Source organism: Plecotus auritus (assembly GCF_963455305.1).
Source record: "Plecotus auritus genome assembly, chromosome: 8".
Lineage (NCBI taxonomy): Eukaryota > Metazoa > Chordata > Mammalia > Chiroptera > Vespertilionidae > Plecotus > Plecotus auritus.
This window is the reverse complement of record NC_137782.1, coordinates 164,638,887-164,661,152: the sequence shown is the minus strand read 5'-3', so window position 1 is coordinate 164,661,152 and position 22,266 is coordinate 164,638,887. Positions and strand designations below refer to the sequence as shown.

General features: G+C 56.6%; 1 protein-coding gene across 4 annotated transcripts in view; it reads right to left on the bottom strand.

Moving 5' to 3' along the window:
• The window catches only part of DNMT3A (DNA methyltransferase 3 alpha), a 99,561-nt gene that overhangs the window by 52,982 nt on the left and 24,313 nt on the right, over nt 1–22,266 (bottom strand). For all 4 annotated transcript variants that reach the window (XM_080684458.1, XM_080684460.1, XM_080684459.1 and 1 more), the window contains exons 2-3: nt 18,688–18,944; nt 10,315–10,419 (exon numbers count right to left, since the gene is read on the bottom strand). In XM_080684458.1, coding sequence (XP_080540584.1) covers nt 10,315–10,419; nt 18,688–18,750 — 168 coding nt within the window. In that variant the 5' untranslated portion in view covers nt 18,751–18,944. The remainder of the gene's footprint in view (nt 1–10,314; nt 10,420–18,687; nt 18,945–22,266) is intronic.

Sequence of the window (22,266 nt, the reverse complement as noted above, 5' to 3'; positions counted from 1 at the left end):
TTGGCAGGCTGCTGGTCCCCCGCCTGGCCCCAAGGAGTGGGGTTAAAGTCCAATCCAGTGTTTCCCTGTCTCCCAGCCCTATGCACGCCTCGTGTGTTTACAGAGCACATCCTATCTCATTATAGCACGCCCCACACTGTTCCTGATTATTTGTTTACCGTGTGTCTCTCTCCTAGACAGCGAGCTTTGCCTCATCTATCTTTTCATTTCTCTCCTTTCCAGCCACTCTACCTCTAGCTCCCGGTTCTAAGCACAGGACCCAGCATAGATATGCTTATACGATTAGTAGATTTAATGATCACAATTCTCCTGATGGGGAGTGTTCCACTCACTTTCCCCAGGACACAGGCTCCGAGGCTTACCTCAGGTCACACACCTTCTAAGTGGTAAACTTCCAGACGGGCCCAGGGACGGGAGAGGCCTTTGGAAGCCGGCTCTTGCTCTGGGCTGAGTCTCCGGAAAAGCCCAACCTCAAATCCCAAGGGTTCCCAGGAGGAAAGGAGGCTTTGATGGGCCTGAGCAGGGCCGGGGGAAGGCTGCCGGCTGTTTTCCTGGCAGCAGCCACTGCAAGGTGAAGCCAGCGGAAAGCAAGCAGGAGCCTTCCGCAGTGAACCTGTCCAGGCCAAAGCCAGGTCCCCGGCCACCCCTTTGCTGCAAGTCTGGTCTGAACCCCCAAACCCCCACCCATCCCTCACAGGCGAGGCGTTGTCCCCCAAGGTGGGCAGAATTCGAAGGTTCCAGATAGGGAAGTGACTTTGGAGAGGCTCTTTACTATAGTTATATTTACACATAAAAAATTAAAGCCTGGCAAATAAGAGGTAAGGGAAACAATACATGGGGAATGGAGCCCAGGCATTTGGGGGTGCAGGAGCCCATTCACCTGGGCCCAGTTGTAGAGAGGGGAGGCCCGGAGCCCCTGGAGGCAGAAGCCAGGGTCCTGGGTTGGCTCTGGGCGCCTGACGCCCCTTTTACCCCGGTGATGGGAACTGTGGCTGAAAGGGGTCTTCTTCCTCTGAGCCCCAGAGGCCAGCAGATGCAGGGATGGCCCTTCACCTGCCCATCCTCGGCCTCCCCTCCCCCTCCCTCATGATACTGCCATTGTGCCTTTAAAGCCCTTGGCAGTGCTCAGCTCTGTGCCAGCCGGGAACCCTGGCGTCAGGCCAGCATTGGCCTCTTGATTAAAGCCACACACACACACACACACACACACATTGTGCACCATCGCCCAGAGGTGCCTGCCCACCCCACAGGACCGAGATGCCACAGAGGGATGTCAACAAAATCACAGTCCCCTCCACTCACACCCGGAGCTCATTCCAGTTCCTTGTCTCCTACAGGCCCATCGGCCCCACACCAAACCCCAGATTTTCCCAGTTTGAGTCCAGTTTCAGGAAACAGCCACGCAGCCCCCTGAAGCAGGGCAGCCCTGCCCCACAATGTTGGCGCTGGGCCCCAGCTGACCCCCCCCCCCCGCCCCGCTCCGGGCCTTCCTGCAGCCCCGTCCCTGGCAGCCCTCTGGTCTGACTGGCCAGAAGTGGCCTTGAGACAGGGAGAGCCAGAGAGGTCCACCCCACGGCTCCTTCCAAGAGAGGTCCCAGATGCCTCCCCACTCAGCCTCCTGGAGCAAATGGAGCCAGGCTCCAGTACTCTGGAACAAGGAGTCTGACCCCTCCAATTTCCTTCTCCCTGTGGAGCTGCTGAAAGGGCCACCAGTGGGGTCAAGGGACCAGAGACTAAAGAGCAGAGACCAAAGAGAGCCAGCTCTGGGAAATGTGGCCACAGCTGGGCACTTCTAGATCCCACCTCCTTCACCATTTAGCCTGGCAGCTGCCTTCCCACCCGCCCCAGAGCTCTCTCCACCATGCTCTATCAGGCACGTATACGCGCGCGCGCGTGTGTGTGTGTGTGTGTGTGTGTGTGTGTGTGTGTGTGTATGTGTGTATGTGTGTGACTCAAGTTCAGAACTTCAGGGCCCAGCAAAGCTTTCGAAGCCTGTCACTCAGCCCGAGCCCCTGCGGGTCATGGCGAGAAGGCACATGCCTAGTGCGTGGCCAGCCCACTCAGGGTTCCGCTTCCAGCGGGGACACCTGTCCACCTGGAAGAGGGCCTGGCTGTGCTCTTTGAAGTCAACCTCAAAGGATTTCAGGGTGAGTTGAAGGCTCCCTCGCAAAAGCCATTATGTATAGAAGATGCACGTATTTAAGTAAATCTCTTTTGAAATTCTCGTTTCCAACCTCTACTATCCGGGCCTAGGGTGACAGGTTTGGCAAGAAGGGAACGCACTGGGGAGATGGCGCTTCCTTTTCTGTGCTTGGTGTACCTTTCTGAAGTTTCTCATGGCACACACCTCCCCCCACCCCACCTCAGCACTGGGGTGTGCTCATCCTGCCCCACCCCCGGGACATGATTTCATGGCTTTAATCACATCCCTTCTCGGCCTTTGTCTCTCCAGACTCCAGAGTCATAATCTCTTTCGTCTGTCCTCACTTGGCAGCCTTCTCTCCCTTGATCAATTTAGCTGCCCTTCTCTGGAGCTTTTCCAACTTGGTTATATCTTTCTTAAGGTGGCAGAACTGAAACACCAAATTCCCTAGGTGAGGATGATGAAAGAACCCCAGTGTCAACAGCCCTGCCAGAGGCGTGTGCTAGCGAGTACCTGCCGCAGCAGGAGTGGTGCAGGTGCAGCCCGCTCCAGAGCAGCCTGGAGGCTGGGACCTGGGGGGAGGCTGGGACCTGGGGGGCGGGGCGATGCTGGGACCTGCAGGGAGGCTGGGATCTGGGGGGGGAGGGACCTGGGGGGAGGCTGGGACCTGGGAGGGAAGCTGGGACCTGAAAGCTGGGACCTGAGTGGGGGAGGCTGGGGCCTGGGGAGGAGGCTGGGACCTGAAGGGAGGCTGGGACCTGAAGGCTGGGACCTGGGGGGGAGGCTGGGACCTGAAGGCTGGGACCTGGGGGGGAGGCTGGGACCTGAAGGCTGGGACCTGAAGGGAGGCTGGGACCTGAAGGCTGGGACCTGGGGGGGAGGCTGGGACCTGAAGGCTGGGACCTGGGGGGGAGGCTGGGACCTGAAGGCTGGGACCTGGGGGGGAGGCTGGGACCTGAAGGCTGGGACCTGGGGGGGAGGCTGGGACCTGAAGGCTGGGACCTGAGCGGGGGACCTGAAGGCTGGGACCTGAAGGGAGGCTGGGACCTGAAGGCTGGGACCTGGGGGGGAGGCTGGGACCTGAAGGCTGGGACCTGGGGGGGAGGCTGGGACCTGAAGGCTGGGACCTGGGGGGGAGGCTGGGACCTGAAGGCTGGGACCTGGGGGGGAGGCTGGGACCTGAAGGCTGGGACCTGAGTGGGGGAGGCTGGGGCCTGGGAGGGGAGGCTGGGACCTGAAGGGAGGCTGGGACCTGAAGGCTGGGACCTGGGGGGGAGGCTGGGACCTGAAGGCTGGGACCTGGGGGGGAGGGTGGGACCTGAAGGCTGGGACCTGGGGGGGAGGCTGGGACCTGAAGGCTGGGACCTGGGGGGGAGGCTGGGACCTGAAGGCTGGGACCTGAGTGGGGGAGGCTGGGGCCTGGGAGGGGAGGCTGGGACCTGAGTGGGGGAGGCTGGGGCCTGGGAGGGGAGGCTGGGACCTGAAGGGAGGCTGGGACCTGAAGGCTGGGACCTGGGGGGGAGGCTGGGACCTGAAGGCTGGGACCTGAGTGGGGGAGGCTGGGGCCTGGTGGGAGGCTGGGACCTGAGCGGGGGAGGCTGGGACCTGAAGGCTGGAACCTGAGTGGGGGAGGCTGGGACCTGAAGGCTGGGACCTGAGCGGGGGAGGCTGGGACCTGAAGGCTGGGACCTGAGCGGGGGAGGCTGGGGCCTAGTGGGAGGCTGGGACCTGGGGAGGAGGCTGGGACCTGAAGGGAGGCTGGGACCTGGGAGGGAGGCTGGGACCTGAAGGCTGGGACCTGAGCGGGGGAGGCTGGGACCTGAAGGGAGGCTGGGACCTGAAGGCTGGGACCTGGGGGGGAGGCTGGGGCCTGGTGGGAGGCTGGGACCTGAGTGGGGGAGGCTGGGACCTGAAGGCTGGGACCTGAGCGGGGGAGGCTGGGGCCTGGTGGGAGGCTGGGACCTGAGTGGGGGAGGCTGGGACCTGAAGGCTGGGACCTGAACGGGGGAGGCTGGGGCCTGCGGGGGAGGCTGGGGCCTGAGGGAATGACTGCCTTTAGCTGGAGGTGGCCCTGGAATGTGTAACTCTGGGGAAGGGGCCAGGGAGGGATGAAAACATACAGGGATTTTTTTGAAACAATAAAACAGAGACTTGGGGATTTCACTGAGATGCTCCTCCCACTGGCAGTCTAGAGTGGCCTTCAAAAGGGCCCCTGACGAATCTGCTCCCTTCCGACGTCTCGGTCTCTGACAATAACCCTGGCGCCATATCTGAGGTCTGGAAACATCTGTTCTCGCCCCTTCCTCTCCCTCCTCTGGAGCAGCCGGCAGCGCAGGCCCTGCCAATTCTGTCCCACCACTGCTGCCCCCAGCGGGCTCTGGGGGTGTTTCCTGGCATCACCCTACATCCCTCCTATCTCCCTGCATTCTTCTGTGCTCAACCCATCATGCTCAGGGATGCCAGAGCCAGCTTCCCAAACATGCCTCCCATGACTTCCGGCCCTCACCCCCTCAGAAACCTTCCAGATAAACACAGCACGCTTTGCGGGGGATACAGCGTAAACCACCCGGCTGCCTGCAGACTGCGTCTCCGACCAAGATGGAAACCACTGTTCTGAAAGGAACCCCTATTCTACTCAGCCTTCGGGCCTCTCCACAACATGTCGTGTCCATGTGCTCATTCCCCCTCCACACTTCACTCAGGAAGGCCCTAAGGTAGGAAAGTCTCCCACTTTTCCATTGACTTCTAAGGTTACCCCCTACTAAGGCCCAAGTCCACATGTCTTCGCACGTGACGTCCAGCCCACGGGCCAGGAGCTTCGGTACTGGAAACCATTAGTGGCTGCTGATCTGCCTGATCGGGTGGGGAATGAGCAGGTGAATCTGCAGGGCACAGTCACCAGAAAAGTCTCAAACGTGGTGAGAAAGACAGCCCCGTTTTCTCCACACCTTCAAAACCATGGTAACGGGAGTGGGCAGCCGGTGCTGATGCAGGCTCACGGGGGTGGGGGGCTGGCCAGGGGCTGGGCCCAGGAACGAAAAACTCTTCCAGAAGTCTGTGTGTATGTGTGTGTGTGTGCGTTTAAGGTTTATGAAGGAAATGCAAGTTAACATATCAGCACCTATACCACAGGTAGAACTCAGCTCCGTTTTCACTTCACAGACTGCCTTACACAAGTATTTGTCTAGTGAAAAGTCATGATTTTACTACTGAGTGCCTCACATTGTGCTCTGACTCACATTTCTTCAGACGCCCCCCGGGCGCTGCCCAAGACATGGGACGCATGTGCGTGTCATCCTGGCGCAGGGGCCGTGCTAACCTCTTCTGCATCCTTCTCGTGTTAGTGTGTGCGCGCTGCCGAAACGAGCACGCTTTCAGGAAGTTCTGGGCATAAAAACAAGAGGGCACCACGTCACCGAGTCAGGGTTCCGGGGGTGAGCAAAGGAGCTGCTCTCACCTGGACACAGAGGGGATGTGAGCTCTGTCTTAACTTGGAGATGAATCAAAAGGTCGTGTCAGGCTGGAAGATGAGCCGGTGCTGCAGACTCCCAGCAGCTGAGTTACATGGTACCCGGCCGGCTTCTGCCGCAGAGGAGGGTTCCCTACCTCCCCACAGTCCGTACCCCCGTCTTTGGCTCTGAAGTGGGGCAGTTTTGCCCTCTGGAACTCACTCACTCATGCGTCATGTTGGAGGTTCGGAGTGGAGTGAGTAACTGCTGGCTCTGGGCCGGCCTGGCTGAGCTCAGCGCCTGCTCCCAGCCCCTCCTGCCCCTCCTCCCCACCCCGCCCGCCCTTTCTGGGTTATTCTTAGCAAGAGGTGACCTCAGGGTGCTCTCACTGAGCAAAATTAACCCTGGAGGGAGTTGGTGGGTATAAATCTTCAGTGAATAAATACATGTAGCTAGTAAATAGGCCATGGAGCCCCGAGGGCTGGTCACCCCCTAGGGTCTGGTGGGCCAGGGCAGGGACTCTCCCTCCAGGTACCCCAGCCGCAGGCAGCGCCAGGAACAAAGGCAGCGCAGGGCTTGTCTGGGCTTGTGACCAGGCAGGAACCTGCTTCGGACATCTTCACTTCTCACTCGGTGACGTCCTTGGGAGCTGGTGAACAGGAAGATGCCTCTTCCGCCCACCCCCGCTGCTCACACCCACACGCAGGCTCACACTCTTGGCCAGCAGAGACCAGCCCGGCATGCCACTGTCCCCTCCTCCCAATCATAGGCACCCGCCAGCCCGCAGGCCCCGAGTCCACGTGCCAGCTCCCTTCCTAAGCCCCGCCCCGCCCGGCAGCGGCTTCCTGTTTCCTGTTGCCGGCTCTGAGACCAGTGCTGCAGATGAAGCCATGCCCGGTCTTAGTGGGCCCACCTCTCACGCCTCAGACCACCACAGCCTTACCCCTTTCCTCACGGGCTCCCTGGTATTTGGGTCAATCACCCTCCTCAGTTATATTTTCTCTGTGTGCTTTTTGGACCAGATCTACGCACTTTTTCAAACAGCCCTGCGTTCACATATTAACAATGAAAATGTTGGATACCCAGTTTTCGGGATGGCGTGACCAGAGGGGGTGAGGAGGGACCAGCACTGTGGGCTTTGCGGTTGGGAGGTGTGGAGTCCATCATCTCTGAACCTCAGTCTCCGCATCTGAAAGCGAGGAAGGTAGTAGCGGCGGTCCCCATCTATCCCTCACAGGTTTGCTGTCCGGATCACGTGCGTCACTGTTGGAAAGGCCTTTGCAGGCATCAATGTTGCACAGCTCTGAGCATTTATTCACGCTCTCTGTCCCCAGTGAGGTGGGCACACCGTGCTCTGGGCTCAGCGCAGTGACTACCATGCTGGTGGCACTAAACATCACATCTCGTGGGAAGCCAGGCTCGTCCCACCTGCTTTTCCGCTGTCGGGGGTGAGAGGCTAGGTTGTTGACTTTGTTTTTGTTGTTTTAATTCCCAATCCATCAAGAAATGTAACTTTTGTGACATACAAAATCATGCACTTGGATGTGGCCGTAGTTATCAAACTGATAGAAACGTTTCTCAACACTTATTCTCAAATTGGATACAGACAGGTGACAGTTGTGCAGACCGGTGTCAGCACATGTCTTTAACTTCTTGGTGTTCATTTTGATTAATTTTACCAACAGTTCAACAGGGAGAGTCAGTGTGGTTTGTGATGGCTGAGCTGGGCTGCATTTGCAAGGCAGGCTTTGATGGGCTGGGCTCGGGGGCAGGCAGAGAAAAGAGGAGGCTGTGAAATGTGCTTGATGTGTTCCAGGAGCAGCAGGAAGAGAGGGTTTCTATGTTTCTGTGGCAAGAGGTGGCTACTGAGCACCAGTACAGGAGCAAGAGAGACCCCGTTGGGGGTGAGGAGCCAGATGGAGCATTCCAGATCTTGTTCCATAAGAAACAGAGATCCCTGGAGATTCTTGAGCAGAGATGTGCCAGGGGCTGTATTAGGCAGAATTATGTGTGGTCTCCTTCCGAGCTTCCTAGGTTGAAAGCTAAGTCTTATTCATCTGTGTGGCCTCCCCCACCCTGGTAGGTGCTCGGTAGGTATAAAGTATTTGTCCTGGGGGAGGAAGGGCTGAGGGTTGGGAAACCATCTGGGGTCAGGACTGGGTGAGGGCGCAGCCAGGAGGCAGGTGCAGGAGCAGGAATGAGTGGAAGGCACCCAGAACAGATAGGCCTTGGGGGCAAAGATTTCCTAACCTCGGGGCCGGGCGGGATATCGAGGACACTAACAGATGTAGCTCATGCAACCTCTGCACAAATAAAGAGCCCAGCCCGAAGCCAGGTTTTCCTCTCTTGCTTCCCAGCACCTCTCCCTCTATTCCACCTGTTGGGGCCTGAGCCCAGCTCCCTCCCCCTTCCAGCTTAGCTGGCTGACACACACTCAGCTGCTTAAAGCTCCCTCGCCAGTCGTTCTCAGGGCCACAGCTGCACCAGGTCCCCAAGAAACCTTCCCTGCTGTGCTCCCCTGCTGGGGAGGGAGGAGGCCAGGTCAAGCACTTGCTCAAGCACAAGTGAACCAGGTGGCCTCTAGGCCAGGGGACCATGGGTTGACTGACCTCTCGCTGTAGCATGAATTTCCTTCTCTGCTACCCAATCCGCTACCCCCGCCCCGGGGCCTGCTGTCAGGAGGGGCTGTGCTGGCTGCTTTCTTTGGGGTCAGTCTTTCTCCGCTTCCCCAATGTGCAAGGGGTCCTTTCACAACAGCTGCCTCGGCCCCTTGCCTTCCAATCAGCCTTGCCTTCCCCATGTGCTCTCTCCTCTCCTGGGGCCTATCTTGAGGTGTCATCTGGAACACGGCCTGCGCATTTGGACTCACTTTGCTGAGTGGCCACGGCAGGTGTGACTGCTGGTCACATGGTACCAATACGCAGAAGCTCAGAGGTGTTCCGTAACTTGCTCAGGATCACACAGTTGGGATACGGTCAACCCAGTGCTGTTTCTTCTGTCAAACGGAGGTTGCTGTGGCCTCCTGAAGAGGAGAGGTTTGGCCAGCAAGGACAGGACTGATCTTTGCTGAGCACTAGCTCTTTGGTGACGGAATCCATTGAACTCTCACTGGGTCTGGGAGGGATGCATGCTTATCATCTCTATTTTTTGGAAGGGGGACCCAAGGTTCCTGGTTACACAGGTGGTCAGTGGTGGAGCCGGATTTAAACCAGGTCTGCTGGGCTCCAAATACAGAGCTGTTCCTTCCACACTGGGCCCTGCTCCAGGCTGGGAACATATGATGCGCACTGCCCCTTCCCCCACTCAGCTGTGCCCCTCTCACCTCTCATACATACATCTCCGGACACGTTCCCACACGCCTCCCTCCTGCCCCCAGGGCTGCACCCCACCTCTCAGTGATGTACCCTCCCGCTGGTTCCAGGGGCTCACAGGGAGGAGTCAAAGGGTTGCAAGGTCTTTATTTGCTATAGGTGGGGGCTCTTACCCCCAGCACCCAGATCGGGGACGGTGGGTCATGGGCACACATGCAGGTGTGCAATCACCGGTGGTCTCTGACTCAGCCTGGCTCCCCACCCACTCCAGCTGGCACTGTGCCCCCCTTCTCCCACTAGGTGCCCTACGGGTGGAGGTGAATGGAGGGGCACCCTGAGAGGGCACCCCAGGATGCAGCCTGGAGTCTGCTGCAAGGTGGACATTCCTTTAAAGTCCCCTGCTTTATCTTACAACTTCATGTGAATTTTTCATTCCAGGCCATAAAATACTTACGTTTACGTTAATATTAAAATGCCTAAAATTATCAGTTAAATGCCTTCATTGCTACCCCCTCCCATCCCCTTCCCCTCCAAATCTTCAAGCAGAATTGGGAATGGTGCCCTTCGGTACCCGGCAGGTTCCCAAACCCCAGGCTCAGAGAACCACCCAGGCCCAGCTGTTGCGGCCCTCCCTCCCTCCCTCAGCTGTCTCCTTTCACTCCAGCCCCTCACCCTGGCGCTGCCCAAGGGGGAGATCTGCCCTGCTGAGAGCATTTCCTTGAAGGGCAGTTACGAATACGGGCTCTGGCTCCTCTCCTTACCTTCCTGCCTCAAGTTTCCCATTCGCAGCTGGAAGGGGCTAAAAGAAAGGAACCAGCTGTCTTTGGTGCCGGCGGATAATCATTGCTCTGTCTCAGTTTAAGGCATAGGGAGGCAGGCCACAGCCCGCAGGCCTTGCCCTCCTCCTCGTGGGCAACCCGAGCCCTCCTAGACTCAGGGGCAGCAGCACCTGGCTGCTTGGGGCTTGCGGGCAGCCTGTGGCCTACACTTCCATGGGACTTAACCAGGACCCAGTTCTCCGCCTCCCTTACAAAGGGCCTTCTTAACCTGCATGTCTTCCCTACTCATTTTGATCAGACCCACTATCTCAGTTCCCTTACTCCGGTCCTCTGGGTAGGTGTGTGGATGGGCAGGGCGGGGCCTGTGCAGGCAGGTTAGGCAGAAGCAAATTCGGCGCTGTCAGGATTCTTGCTGCCCTTTCAGAAGGAAGGCAGGAGTCAGGGGCCTGGTTCAGGTCCCTGCTCTGCCCGAACCCACAGGTCCATGTAGAAAAGGGAAATCGTGAGAATGGTTGAGGGGCTCAAAGAATGGGGAAGCGACCACATCTCAGTGTCTTCACATACCCAGGGGCCTGCAAGACACACATCACTGCATGTGTGCGTGTGTGCTGTGGGGTTGCCACGACACTCACCAGGGGGTGCTTGCGCTTCCTCCCAGGCCGCCCCACCTTCCGTGCAGTGGTGCTGGGCTCCTGCCGCTCCTCCTTGCCACGCGCCTCCTCCTGCTCCTCTCCCTCCTGCGGGCACAGACACAGCCTGTGAAGCCACGGCTGGATCCAACAGGTCTCCTCCCCGTCCCACCCCCACCACAGCCACACTCCCGGCCTGTGCCATGTGGTCCCCCCATGGCAGAGATGAACTTCACCCCCTTCTGCCTGGAAAAGCTTGAGCCACCCTGAGCGCCTCATTTAAATATACCCTTGGGGGACTTAGGGGCAGACCCAGATACCCCATGCCCATGCAGCTCTCCCTCCTGAACTGCGGAATCACCACACGCACTGACAAAGATGGTGTTTTGGGGTATGAATTTATTTATATGGAAGAAAATCTTACACAGTACAAAATGACGTTAGATGTCTATTTAGTGCATCATCTTTATTGAAAAGAATAACAGCACAAGGAAAGAAGTATTGAATTTAGTAATGAATATTGGCAGTACATGCAACACTTGGAATGAGGACTAGCAGGCAGTGGAGGCCTTCTGCAGACGCTGTAAATATAAAATATATCCTGAAGGGTCTGCCAGGTGGTGCTAGCATTGCATCTGCCTGTCACCTCCCAGGATCATCTCAGGGTCGATGTCTTGGTTCACCTTGACCCCCCTCAGTTATTATTATGAGGTCCACTAGGTGGCCAATGAAAGAGGTGACTGAGATCAGAAAGAGCAGGGGCTCTGGAGGGCCGTGTGGAAGCATGAGCATTTACAGTGATTCCAGTGCCATTGCAATGTCATGTGGCCATTCACACCATCAGCCTCTGTCCCTCCCTGCCCATCGTCTAGCAGCACACCTGCTGCTCACCTCTCTGCAGGCCCCACCTGGGCAGGCCGTGCATGTGAGCGTGTGTGTGCGTGTGTGTGTGTACGATGTGCTGTGCGGGGCCCTGTGGCTGTAGCTCTGCAGACCTGGTACTCAAGCGGTCCTGGCCGGAGAAGCCAATTCGTTTCACTGAATTTCACAATCACAGGAGGGCCCTGGGAGGCCAGCCAGCCAGCTGGCAGAGGCTGTACATGCTTCTTGTCCCAGGGGGCCCGGGAAAGTGTCTGGCTAGATCCGGCAAGTTCATCCCCTCTACTCAAACACCAACTTGAGACATCTGCTCAGCGGATGTTGGGTCAGTAGCATCCGGTGTACGTTCTGAAGGAGCACGTACGTCTGGCTGGCTGTCTCTGGGCTAGGGCTTGGTGGGATTCATCTCTCTTGGAGAGATGTGTACCGTGTCCAGGTGTGAGGCTCCTGGGACAGCTGTGTGGAAGTGTGCATGTGGATGCCGGTGTAAACCTTTACCTTGGTTTGCCTGCATGCTTATAATTTCACTGTGTGTGTGTGCACACTTGCTCACACATGTGTCAGTAGCACACTGCACAGTAGGGTAGGTAGTGGAAAGACCCATAGGCTGGGAATCAAAATATTTAAATTTTTATTCTAAAGGCCTCACTTCCTGGCTCTCTGCTGGTTAGATAACCTCTCTGCGTTTCAGATTTCCCACCTGTCTAATGGAAAAAGAATAATACCATCTCTGCTTTCTGTAAGAATAAAAATGAAATAATGTATGTGAAAATGCTTTGTTAATTACCATGTACCATAAATTTGAGAGATTATTATCGCCATAGGCCAGCTTATCAGAATGAGAAGTTGTATGTGACTTAAAATAATCCATCCAGTGAGCTGAGTTAAAATGTAGGTCAAAGCGTAGCCTCAGATGTTGAGAGGGGCTGATGGTAGCTACCTAATCTAACAAGCCACCAAATGGGAAGTGCTTTGAAAACTGTGAAGAGTGACATATGTAAATGTAAAATGACATGATTATATTTAAGCCTAGAAGGTACACTGGAGCCTCATGCACGGTTGTACTTGTGCAGGTTAGTGGATTTGCACGTGTGCCTCTGTGTGTATGGACTCATTTATTGAGCACCTACTATGTGACAGTCACACACCAAGTATTCTTGAGTGCCTTCCCTATGTCAGGTGCATCGGTCTAGGCCAGTGGTCGGCAAACACATTAGTCAACAGAGCCAAATATCAACAGTACAATGATTGAAATTTCTTTTGAGAGCCAAATTTTTTAAACTTAAACTTCTTCTAACGCCACTTCTTCAGAATAGACTCGCCCAGGCCGTGGTATTTTGTGGAAGAGCCACACACAAGGGGCCAAAGAGCCGCATGTGGCTCGCGAGCCACAGTTTGCCGACCACTGGTCTAGGCACTGGGGGTGCCAACGTGAACAAGACACAGTCCCTTACCTCAAGGAGCTGCAGTGCTGGATGGTGGGTGCTAAAGGAGAAGGACCTATGAATTCATTTTAAGTGGGGGATGGGAGGAGGAGGTCCAGGAGAAGGGAATCCAGGAAGCAAGCTGGAAAATTAAAGGTGTGCTGGCCAACTTGAGGGAAAGGTAGCTGGGATAGAAGGAAGGGTCTATGCCAAGGCGCTGGGGAGGGAAGCAGCCCGCTTTCACCACCTGGTGCGGTCTGTTTGCACACGGGTGGGAGGAAGGCCGTGGAGAGAGGAGGCCCAGGCTGCCGGACAGATCCTGAGGGGCCTTCCTTCACACGGGCTAAGGAGCTTTGCTTGATCCCGTGGGCTCCTGGGAGCCCCTCAGCAGGGGCTTAAGCTATGCGAGTGACATAATCAGCTTTGCATTTTGGAAAGATCGTGGAGCTCCAGGGTCCCCGAGTATCTCCCTGCAGCAGTCCCAGCCAGATGTCGGATGTGTCTGTCGCAGTGAGTGATGGCTGCATATGCAGGGCCCTGCGCTAGGATCTGCATGGGGCAGGAGGGAGGACGTGGAAAGGAGGGAGTGATGCACTTTTTGAGAATAGTTCTGGCTAGGATGTGCTGTGGGAGCGGAGGAGGTTAGCAATTCTTGAGTGAGTATCACATGTCAACTTCCCATATTTATTACCTCATTGAATTGTAACATGGCTGCGAGATAGCTATTATCAGCCCCATTTTGTAGGTGAGAAAAGCGAGACCCAGAGGGGTTAAACATTCTTGAAGTTATTAGTAGTAAAGAGCAGAGCCGAAAGTCCAGCCCGCCTCTGCCCGCCAAAAGCCACCTAAGTAGAAGTTCAGCCCCTCCTGTCACTTCCCAGTGGAAGGATTGACTAATTAGTTCCCTTACTTGACAGTTGAGGAAACCAGCCTGGGCTCAGATCTGTTCCTGCTAAATTCGTTACTGGGTTCCAGCTGCTCCGAGTCCCTGTGGGTCAGATTCTTCCCTTTCAGAGTGTTAGCGACGCTTCCTAATTCGGTGCTCCTCGCAGATTTGATAAGCATATTTTAAATTCCTTTGCTCAGCAAAGATATTGAATGTAACGGGTCCCATGACAGATGCGAGAATGAACCCCTTGCTACGCCTTGCCTCCTTGAGGGACGCAGCCCCGAGCCACCTGCTCACCCTTCTCAGTGGGTTAGCCCCTAACTGGCCGTGTGAACACAGTCAGGCCCGGAGCACCAGATACCGCTTTCTTTCCTCTTTGCCCTGTGACTCATGACTACATCGAGGAAGAATGATATGTTGACCGAGAACAACATGCTTTTCACAAAGCCGTGCTTCGGGGCCTGATGGGAAGGGTCTGGCATCACGCAGACCTGGGTGCGAGTCCTAACCCAGGCTCTCGTGGACCTTTGGTTCCTTGAGCACAGCCCAGGGGTGCCCGAGGCCTGACTGCTGGACCAGGCATAAAGCACCTTGCCCCACAGTGGCCTGAGGCACAGGCTCAGCACACGGCAGCCTCCCTGGTGATCCCCACACTCTCAACCAGGTCAGGACCTGGACAGGTGGGGTGGCATCAGGGCATTCCACCCCTTTCTCCTGGGCTGAATGTGGCCGAGAGCACATGTGGCCCAAGGTGAGGAATAACAGTAAGGCATATGGCACAGGCGCCCCCAAAGGCTTTCTCCACATGCCGATGGAAACGGGGGCTTGTCGGTCTGAAATGTCAAGGGCCTTTGTTGGGGATCATTTCTGTATGGTAATCGTGGTTCCTTCTCGCTGATCAGATTAAGGGATAAAAATAATAGTGCCTAATTTATAGAGCAATTATAAGAATGAAACAAGAGAATGCAAGCACAGAGCTTAAAAGAGCACCTGGCAGATCATCAGCACCGAATGCATCTTGGCCAAAAGAGATTGGGAAGCAGCAAGATCGGGACCCAGCCAGAGCCTTGGATTCCTGGCCAGGCACTGGTTCATAATATGGGAATCTGAGGAGGTCCTTCCAGCCCTAAGGCTTGGAATGCTCTTGGTCCTCTTTCCAGTTACCTCTGCCCCTCTCTTTCCCCTCCACACAGGACCTGGTGCCCTACCTCCCTAATCCTCTCTAAGCCAGGACAAAGATTCCTGGCCCCCCTGATGCTCACCTCCCACCATCTCCCCTAAGGCTAGCTCCCCTCCCTCGGCTGTGGCCCACATTCACTCAGAGCCACCTTGGCTAGAGCATAGGAGCTCAGACCCTCAAAGCTTGCATCCTCCCAGCTTCCCCAAGAAGCCCCCCATATGGTTGGGAGGCTGCAGGGAGAAGGGATGCTGGGCAGGTGCCAGGGAGATACCACATACACAGACTTCTCTGTGCACGCCCAGCCACAGGGTGGCCACCTCAGCCCATCACCCACAGCTCTGCAGCCCACCTCCTGATCCTGGGCTCTGGGCTTGCTCTCCAGTGAAGGGGTCTTACCCCCTCTCATTTTCTTCTCTATCTTACCCACAAAATATTTCCTGAGCACCTACTCTGTGCCAGTTAGGCCCTGGGGCCTTGCCCTCCACGGGCAGCAGTGGGGATGGCTATTATCCACGCCAGTCTTTCTCAAACCCCCTACAGGGATGGTTATAACATAGATGGCTGGGCCCTTTCCCCAGAGTTTCTGAGTCAGCAGGTGGGGCCCAAGCTTCTGCATTTCTAACCTTTCTAGGGGCTGGTGCGGCTGGTTTAGGAATCACATTTTAAAAATCTATAATAATAAAAGTGTAATATGCTAATCAGACTGGATGTCCTTCCGGAAGAGCTTCTGGACGAAGCCGGGGCTGTGAGGGAAGCCCGATCCCGGGTGCCTGGCGGCGGCTGGAGGGAAGCCTGGGTCCCAGGTGCCAGGGGGAAGCCGGTGCCGGCAGCCGGGGGAAGGAAGGCCTACTCTTGCACGAATTTCGTGCATCGGGCCTCTAGATATTATATACGTTTCAAGTGTACAACATTATAATTCGACATCCGTATACATTGCAAAGTGATCACCCCCAAAGTCTAGTTGCTATGCATCACCATATAATTGACCCCCCTCTCCCTTTTGCCCAACCCTCAACCTTTTTACCCTCTGGTAACCACCAATCTGTCCTCTGAGTTTGTGTTTGTTTTATTTCATTTGTTCACTTTCTTTTAAGATTTCACATATGAGTGAAATCATATAGTTTTGTCTTTCCCTTTCTGACTTATTTCACTTAACATTATACCCCTAGTTCATTGCAGCATTATGTACAATAGCCAAAAAATAACCTAAGTGTCCATCTATGGGTGAATGGATAAGAACCACATTCTGAGAACTACTGGTTTACAACAAGTTATAATTCAAGGCAGATTAAAAGCAAGGGTTTCGATCAGAGAAAAGGAGAGAAAATTAGGAAAAGGGCATTGCAGGCAGAGGAAACAACATAAACAAAGGCCTGGCAGCTCCAGGAAGTACAGGAGTGAAAGGTGCATGGAGGCGTGGCCTGGAGGGCAGCTGGAAGGGCACGTGGGGCCAGGCAGTGAAGGGGCCAGCGGGTGGCCACACCCCTTTCCTCTGGCTCCCAAGCAATTGCTTTGTGCCAGGTACCCCTGGCAACTCTGCCAGGCTCCTTGGGCTCCGAGCCCATCTCCCCCCTCTGCAGCAACAAGGCACCCTTGCCCAAGGCCTGGCTTTCACAGGCTGCTGTGGCGGCTGTCAGTGTCTCTACCCACCCTCCCTGGGCAACTTCCTGGAGCTTCGGGAGCCAGCCCAGAGGTGCCAGGGAGGTGTGCCAGGTGAGCCAGCATGTGTGCTGTGGGCGTGCTCCAGTCCCAGTCTACCAGCTCGCTCTATCTGCACCGGGATCTGGGGCTGGGTATGTGTTTGTTGCCGCTTGAGCCAGAGCAGTTACTATGGGTAGATAATAATAGCAATCGTAATCCCTCATAATTGGACCAGACTTTGCTGTCTGCAGGGCACTTCCATGCCCATGACCTCATCTGACTTCCACAACACCCTGCAGAACAGGCACAGCTAGAGTTACCATCCCTGTTTCACAGCTGAGCAAGCTCAAGCCCAGATGGCCTGAAGTCACATCTCCAGTAAGGCAGACTCGGGGCTGGGACGTGGGCCTACTGACTCTTCACCCAGTGAAACATCTCTCTCTGTTCTGAACTGTCTTATCCGAGCACCCCACCTGCTGCTCTCCCCAGAAGGGCCAGCGGCTCTGCTGCCCAGGGCAGCCTGGTCCAGTACCAGGAGGAGTTGGGCCCAGCTGTCCCCATCTTCCCCACCTGTGGGGGGCAGCTGACCATCAACTGCAAGTACGTGGACACAAAGCTGTGTCAGCACCAGTCAGGACATCGAACCAAGGGAGGAGGGCCAGAGTCACCTAATCCAACAGAGAAGCAAAGCCAGGCTCAGGGAGGACAGGGAATTACTCACAGCCACAGCTGCCACTCAAGAGCACAGGTGGCCACAGATGGCCCGACTCTATAGTGGCAGGGTCTGGGTCTGCTGCTGCCTGAGTCCCGTGGATAACCTGGACCACCTGTCCTTTTTCCGTGGGGACAACAAGATGGAAATGACCTGCAGCCCCTAGGAGCCTTGCCCGGTGGGCCGCACAGGCATTTTCTCTCCAGCTTGTTGGATATGCGCTCCTCCATGGCACGCAGAAGGTTTCCAGGCTGGGAAGGCAGGTGTCTGGGCTTCATGCTCTGGCGCGTGCGTGCGCGTGCGTGTGCGCGTGCGTGTGTGCGTGCGTGCGTGTCCATACCAGGACCCACACAGGCAGGGCTCTGTGGGAAAGGCTCTGATTCAGGAGGCGGGAGAGCAGGCTCCCATCTGGACCCACCACTAAGCTGGGCTCAGCTTCCTCATCTGTAAACTAGGGCCATCTGTCCTTGCCCCACTTGTTCAAGGGTTGTCCCTAAAGGACCAAATAGATGGAAACCACCCAGAAAACAGAAACACACTGTAGAATGAGCAAGCCCAGGAAGGAGGGGAGCAGGGAGCAGGTCGCAGAGCTGTCCCGACAGGGCCGGCAGAGCTGCCACTCCTCAGAGTGCTCAGGGCCCACACCCAGCGCCAGGTGTCCATGCTAATTCCAGAAAGACGCCTGTGCTCCATGAATATCCCCGGATACCACCAAGAACCACCATCCCTCACCCCTGCGCAGGCAAAGAGGAGCAGGCAGAGGGAACTGTGGGGACCACGGCATGACAGATAGGGCACCCCAGGAGGGCCAGTGGCTGGGACAGCTTTCCCAGAAGGATGGTGGCGAGGTTTACGGTTCCACTGATTGGGGGGGGGGGGGGAGGATGCCTGTGGGTGACACAGCTTGGTGAGGTCCCAAGGCAGCCTGTTGGGACCCAGCAGGGACTCCCACCAGTTTGCTGTGAGCCCCTCTATCTGATTTAGGCCCATCCTGGAGTTTGGCAGAAGGGCGAAGAGGTCACCCCTCATGGAGCTCTGAAAACAAGGAAGCCACCAGCTCCACAGGCAGAGGTGCCACTTGCTCGGAGCCTGGGGTCAGGCAGGGGGGACAGGAAATCACCATCTCCATGACAACTGGTGTCACCCAGCACGCGCACACCGCAGCCCTGTGCCTGTCTGTGCTGGAGGGAGAGCCCTCACATGGTGTCACATCTACCAAGGCCCCCTGAACTTGTCTTTGGCCTTCCAGAAGCTAGTGGGCACCCTGGGGACACAAGCAGCTAAAACAGGTAAAGTGACTCACCTAAGGACAAAGCTAGTAAAGGCCAATCCCAAAAGGATCCAGATCTGGGGACTCTGCCAGGCAAACCCAACAAAGACACAGACCTAGGATTTGAACCTCTGCTCACACACCACGGGGGTGGGGGCTGGGGGGAGAGTAGGAGGGGGCTGGTCCTGGATCCTAACTACCCGGCTCCAAATCCCACTCTACCACCAGGATCCGGCCTCTGCGAGCTACCAGTCCTCAACCAGGCCCTGTGTGGAGGCTGCGTGGCGCGGTCCAGTGCTCAGCACATCTGAGCCCTTGTGACTTGGAGGCAGGCCCTCCCCGACCTGGGCTAGAAGGTTCCCAGCAGAGCCAGCTGCTCACCTTGCGGTCCTCCTCCCGCTCCAGGGCGGAGCTGCTGGTGTCCCCGGGGCCGCTGGAGGGCATGGCGGGCAGCTGGGCGGCGGGAGGCAGGCTGGGGCTGCGCGGGGCTGGGGGGCGGCTTGGCTTTGGGGAAGGGATTATCGTAGTCTTTGTAAGCGAGAGTTAAAACTTAGACATAGATCCGGGCGCAGAGTGAAACAGTCCGTTGAATCTCTGCCTCAGGCTGCCGGTGGGTTTGGGAATTCCGATGGCTCCACCTGTTGGGGAAGAGAAGAGGGGTCAGTGGGGCAGGGCACCTCAACCCAGGCCCCGCTGGTCCCACCCCCCTCCTCAAGGCTGGGCCCCAGTCCCAGGTGCTGGCCTGCGAGGACTGATCCTCCCACCTCACACCCCTCCCCGGCTCACCAGCAGCTCAGGCAGCCGAGCCCTGCAGAGAATGGGGAAACGGAGGCACAGGCACGGCGCTGCCTGGCTCCCGTCGGGGCCCCTCCTGCCTCTGAGGCGGCACCAGTCCCCGGGTGTCCACGTCCTGCGGCACAGTGGGAGTCACTTCTGGGACTTCCAGCTGCCTCCCGCCTCCTCCCTTCTCTTCATTCACGACTGTTCTTTCCTTTGAACGCTTCCCACACCCCTCCCACCCCAGCCGCCCCCTGGGAAATCCCAGAGGTCCCCAGCCCAGCTACATTTTCCTTCTAATCTGTCCTCCAAGCAGCCACCCCCACACCGCTCCCACCCCACGTGGAGGAAGTGAGCAGCAGTCACAGGATGTAGCGAAATGAATGTCACCTTACTTTAGGACCCGGCTCGGCCTGCGGAGAAAGCTGAGGCTGACTCGGGCTGTGGGCTGAAGGCCTGGGATTGCAGTGCTTGGGGCCAGGACACGGGTGGGGAGAAGCTACCCACAACCCACGGCCACGCAGAGGGAGGCTGTGAGACCCTTCTCTCTCTGCCACCCCATCTGCCTTCAGAAACTGGTGGCCTTGAGGGGGGCCCTCCGAACCCACACAGCTGAATTTTAGGGGATTTTCATCCTCCCTGTCTCAGGTGTGGGCCTCAAGCCAGTGAAATAACAAAGCCGCAGGCCTCCGCTGGGGGTGGGAGTGCTGCAGGCTTCAACCCTCTTCACTCAGACAGCGTTTGCCTGCTCCCCACCCACCAGAAGGCGATGTGGGCCAAGCCCCTGCTCCAGAGAACCAGCCAGGGCCGGGGAGGGGATTGGCAGGAGGACAGGGGAGGCAGGCTGGATCTGGGCCCACCCACACCCTTCCCCTTCCAGTTCCTGCTCTGCTTCACCGGGCTCCCCCTCCAGCCAGGCTCCCTGAAAAAACGAGGAAGCAGAGAAAGCACAGGCTTGGGTCTCTCCAGGGCACAGCCCCTTCCCCAGGGACAAACACCTGGCTGGGAGGTGGGGGCCCAGTCCTGGCTCGGCCCAGGGTGTGGAGGGGAAGCTGGAGCTGGGGGGAGCCTCTTAGGACCAGGACAGGAGGGTCCCTGTACGTTAAAACTCAGATACAGGTGAGCCTGGGAGTCTGAGGTGTAATGCACACGTCCAAGCTCAGCCCAGAGCTAGCGCAGTGAATGTCTGCTGCCCCAGCCCAGGAGGGTGTAGATGGCGACAGTGAGAATAGCTCCATGTGTCAGGCGCTGTGCTAAGCACCGACAGCCATTCCTCCCTTGGGCAGCTACTAGTATTATTACTGCCCCTCGTTTACCGTTGAATTTAGGCTCGGAAAGGTTAGGACTTGCTCATATTCAGTGTCAAAGCAGAAGCTGGAACCCAGATCTCTCTTGAAAGCAGCTCCGTCCCCCAACTTACACCCCCCACGAAACGACTCTTGAGAGCCCACCGGAGAACTGGTCCAACCCAGAACTCTATGAGACTTCCATCCATGATAAGCCAGCGAGTCCCCTCACACCCACTCGGCTTATTAGCATAAACATCCCCAATCACCCCACATCAAACCCTTCCAGAGCGTGTGGACGCTACGAGAGGCAGAGTCTGGTGACAAAGAACACTGAACCTGGAGTCGGCAGGTGTGCGTTCTAGTCCTGACTCAGTTTTTCTGGCCTGTCACCTACCTCATCCATAAGCTTGGACAACTGGACTAGATCTACAGGCATCTACTTCAGCCCTGCCAAGCTGAGCCCCAAGAGCCCCAGAGTGGGATCGAAGGGGTAAGAGGCAAATAATGCTGCCCTGAGGCCTAGAAGCATCCTGGGGGCTTCTGCGAGAACAGCACCTGCAGCGAACCTCCGGCTGCCTGTGAGAAGAGGAAGGACGGAGGGAAAAGCAGAGCATGGCAAGGTGTTGACCCCGACCATGGAGGACACTGGAAAGGAATGTTCTTTCCTCCTCCCCGCCCCCCACATCCCTCGGTCCCCCATCTGAGCTGCATACACTGTCCTCACCGTGAATGCAACGGACACGGGTCAGTCTTTAGGTTCCTCTGTGTTCCTCAATGGAACAGACCTGTCAGTCAGCGTCCTGCATAATCACCCAGCACCATCTAAAAGCATCCAGCATGTGGCCGGGCAGGCCATGCACTGCACCTCTCCAGGGCCCACTGTGGTGGCCTCGGTCCAGGCCTGGACACAGTGCTTCCTGCCTGGCCTTAGGAGCTTCCCTTTTTCTCTCAAGTACCCCTGCCAGGGGGCGGGATCTGCTTCTGGCCCCACAGTCCCAACACAGCGGCATGTGTCCGCCATGACACCTCTTTGCCAGGCACGGCCCTGCTGCTCCGGGCGCTGACGCCTCCACACCCACACCAAAGGCTGCACCACAAAAACGCCACCAAAGAAAAATCCTTGCCAAGACCCTACCACCATGAGAGGCAGCTTTTATTTCCTTCCTCATACCTCTAATGTGCAGAGTGGCCATGAATAATGCTTATAACAACAACATAAAAGCAATTTTTTAAGGCATCCCATCATGAAAATATCTTGGTATCACAACGGACAAGGTCACCATCATCACTAGTTCAGCCCTAAAACTGTTGTGGAAAAAGAAGTGGGATTTTGACTATACATACCCAATTTCGCGACATTCTAAATCCAACTTAGTGGAAAGGGTTTTTAAATAAGAGGTAAAGTCACAGCGTGGGCTGAACAGAGGGGAGACACCACCAACGAAACTCCAGAATCTGGAAAGCAGACTTGCGGCGGCCAAATTTCAGGCAGCACGTGGAAACTGATTTACAACAGAGTCCGTGAAAGACACCTGATGTGACAGCACCAGTCCCTCCGGGACCAGGGATGAAGAGGATGTGTGTGTGAAAATAAAGAAGATGGAATAAAAGAAGTAGAACCCCTACCAGGGGTGGGCAAACTTTTTGACTCGAGGGCCACAATGGGTTCTTAAACTGGACCGGAGGGCCGAACAAAAGCATGAATGGAGTGTTTGTGTGAACTAATATAAATTCAAAGTAAAGGAGCGGAGGGGAGAGCAAGAGAACCCTCCGCTCTTTCGGCTCCGCGGGCCGGATAGAACAGCCGAACGGGCCGGATCCGGCCCGCGGGCCGTAGTTTCCACGGCTGCCCTAGACCCACCTCCCCCAGATGTCTGAAGGGTTATTCCCCGCA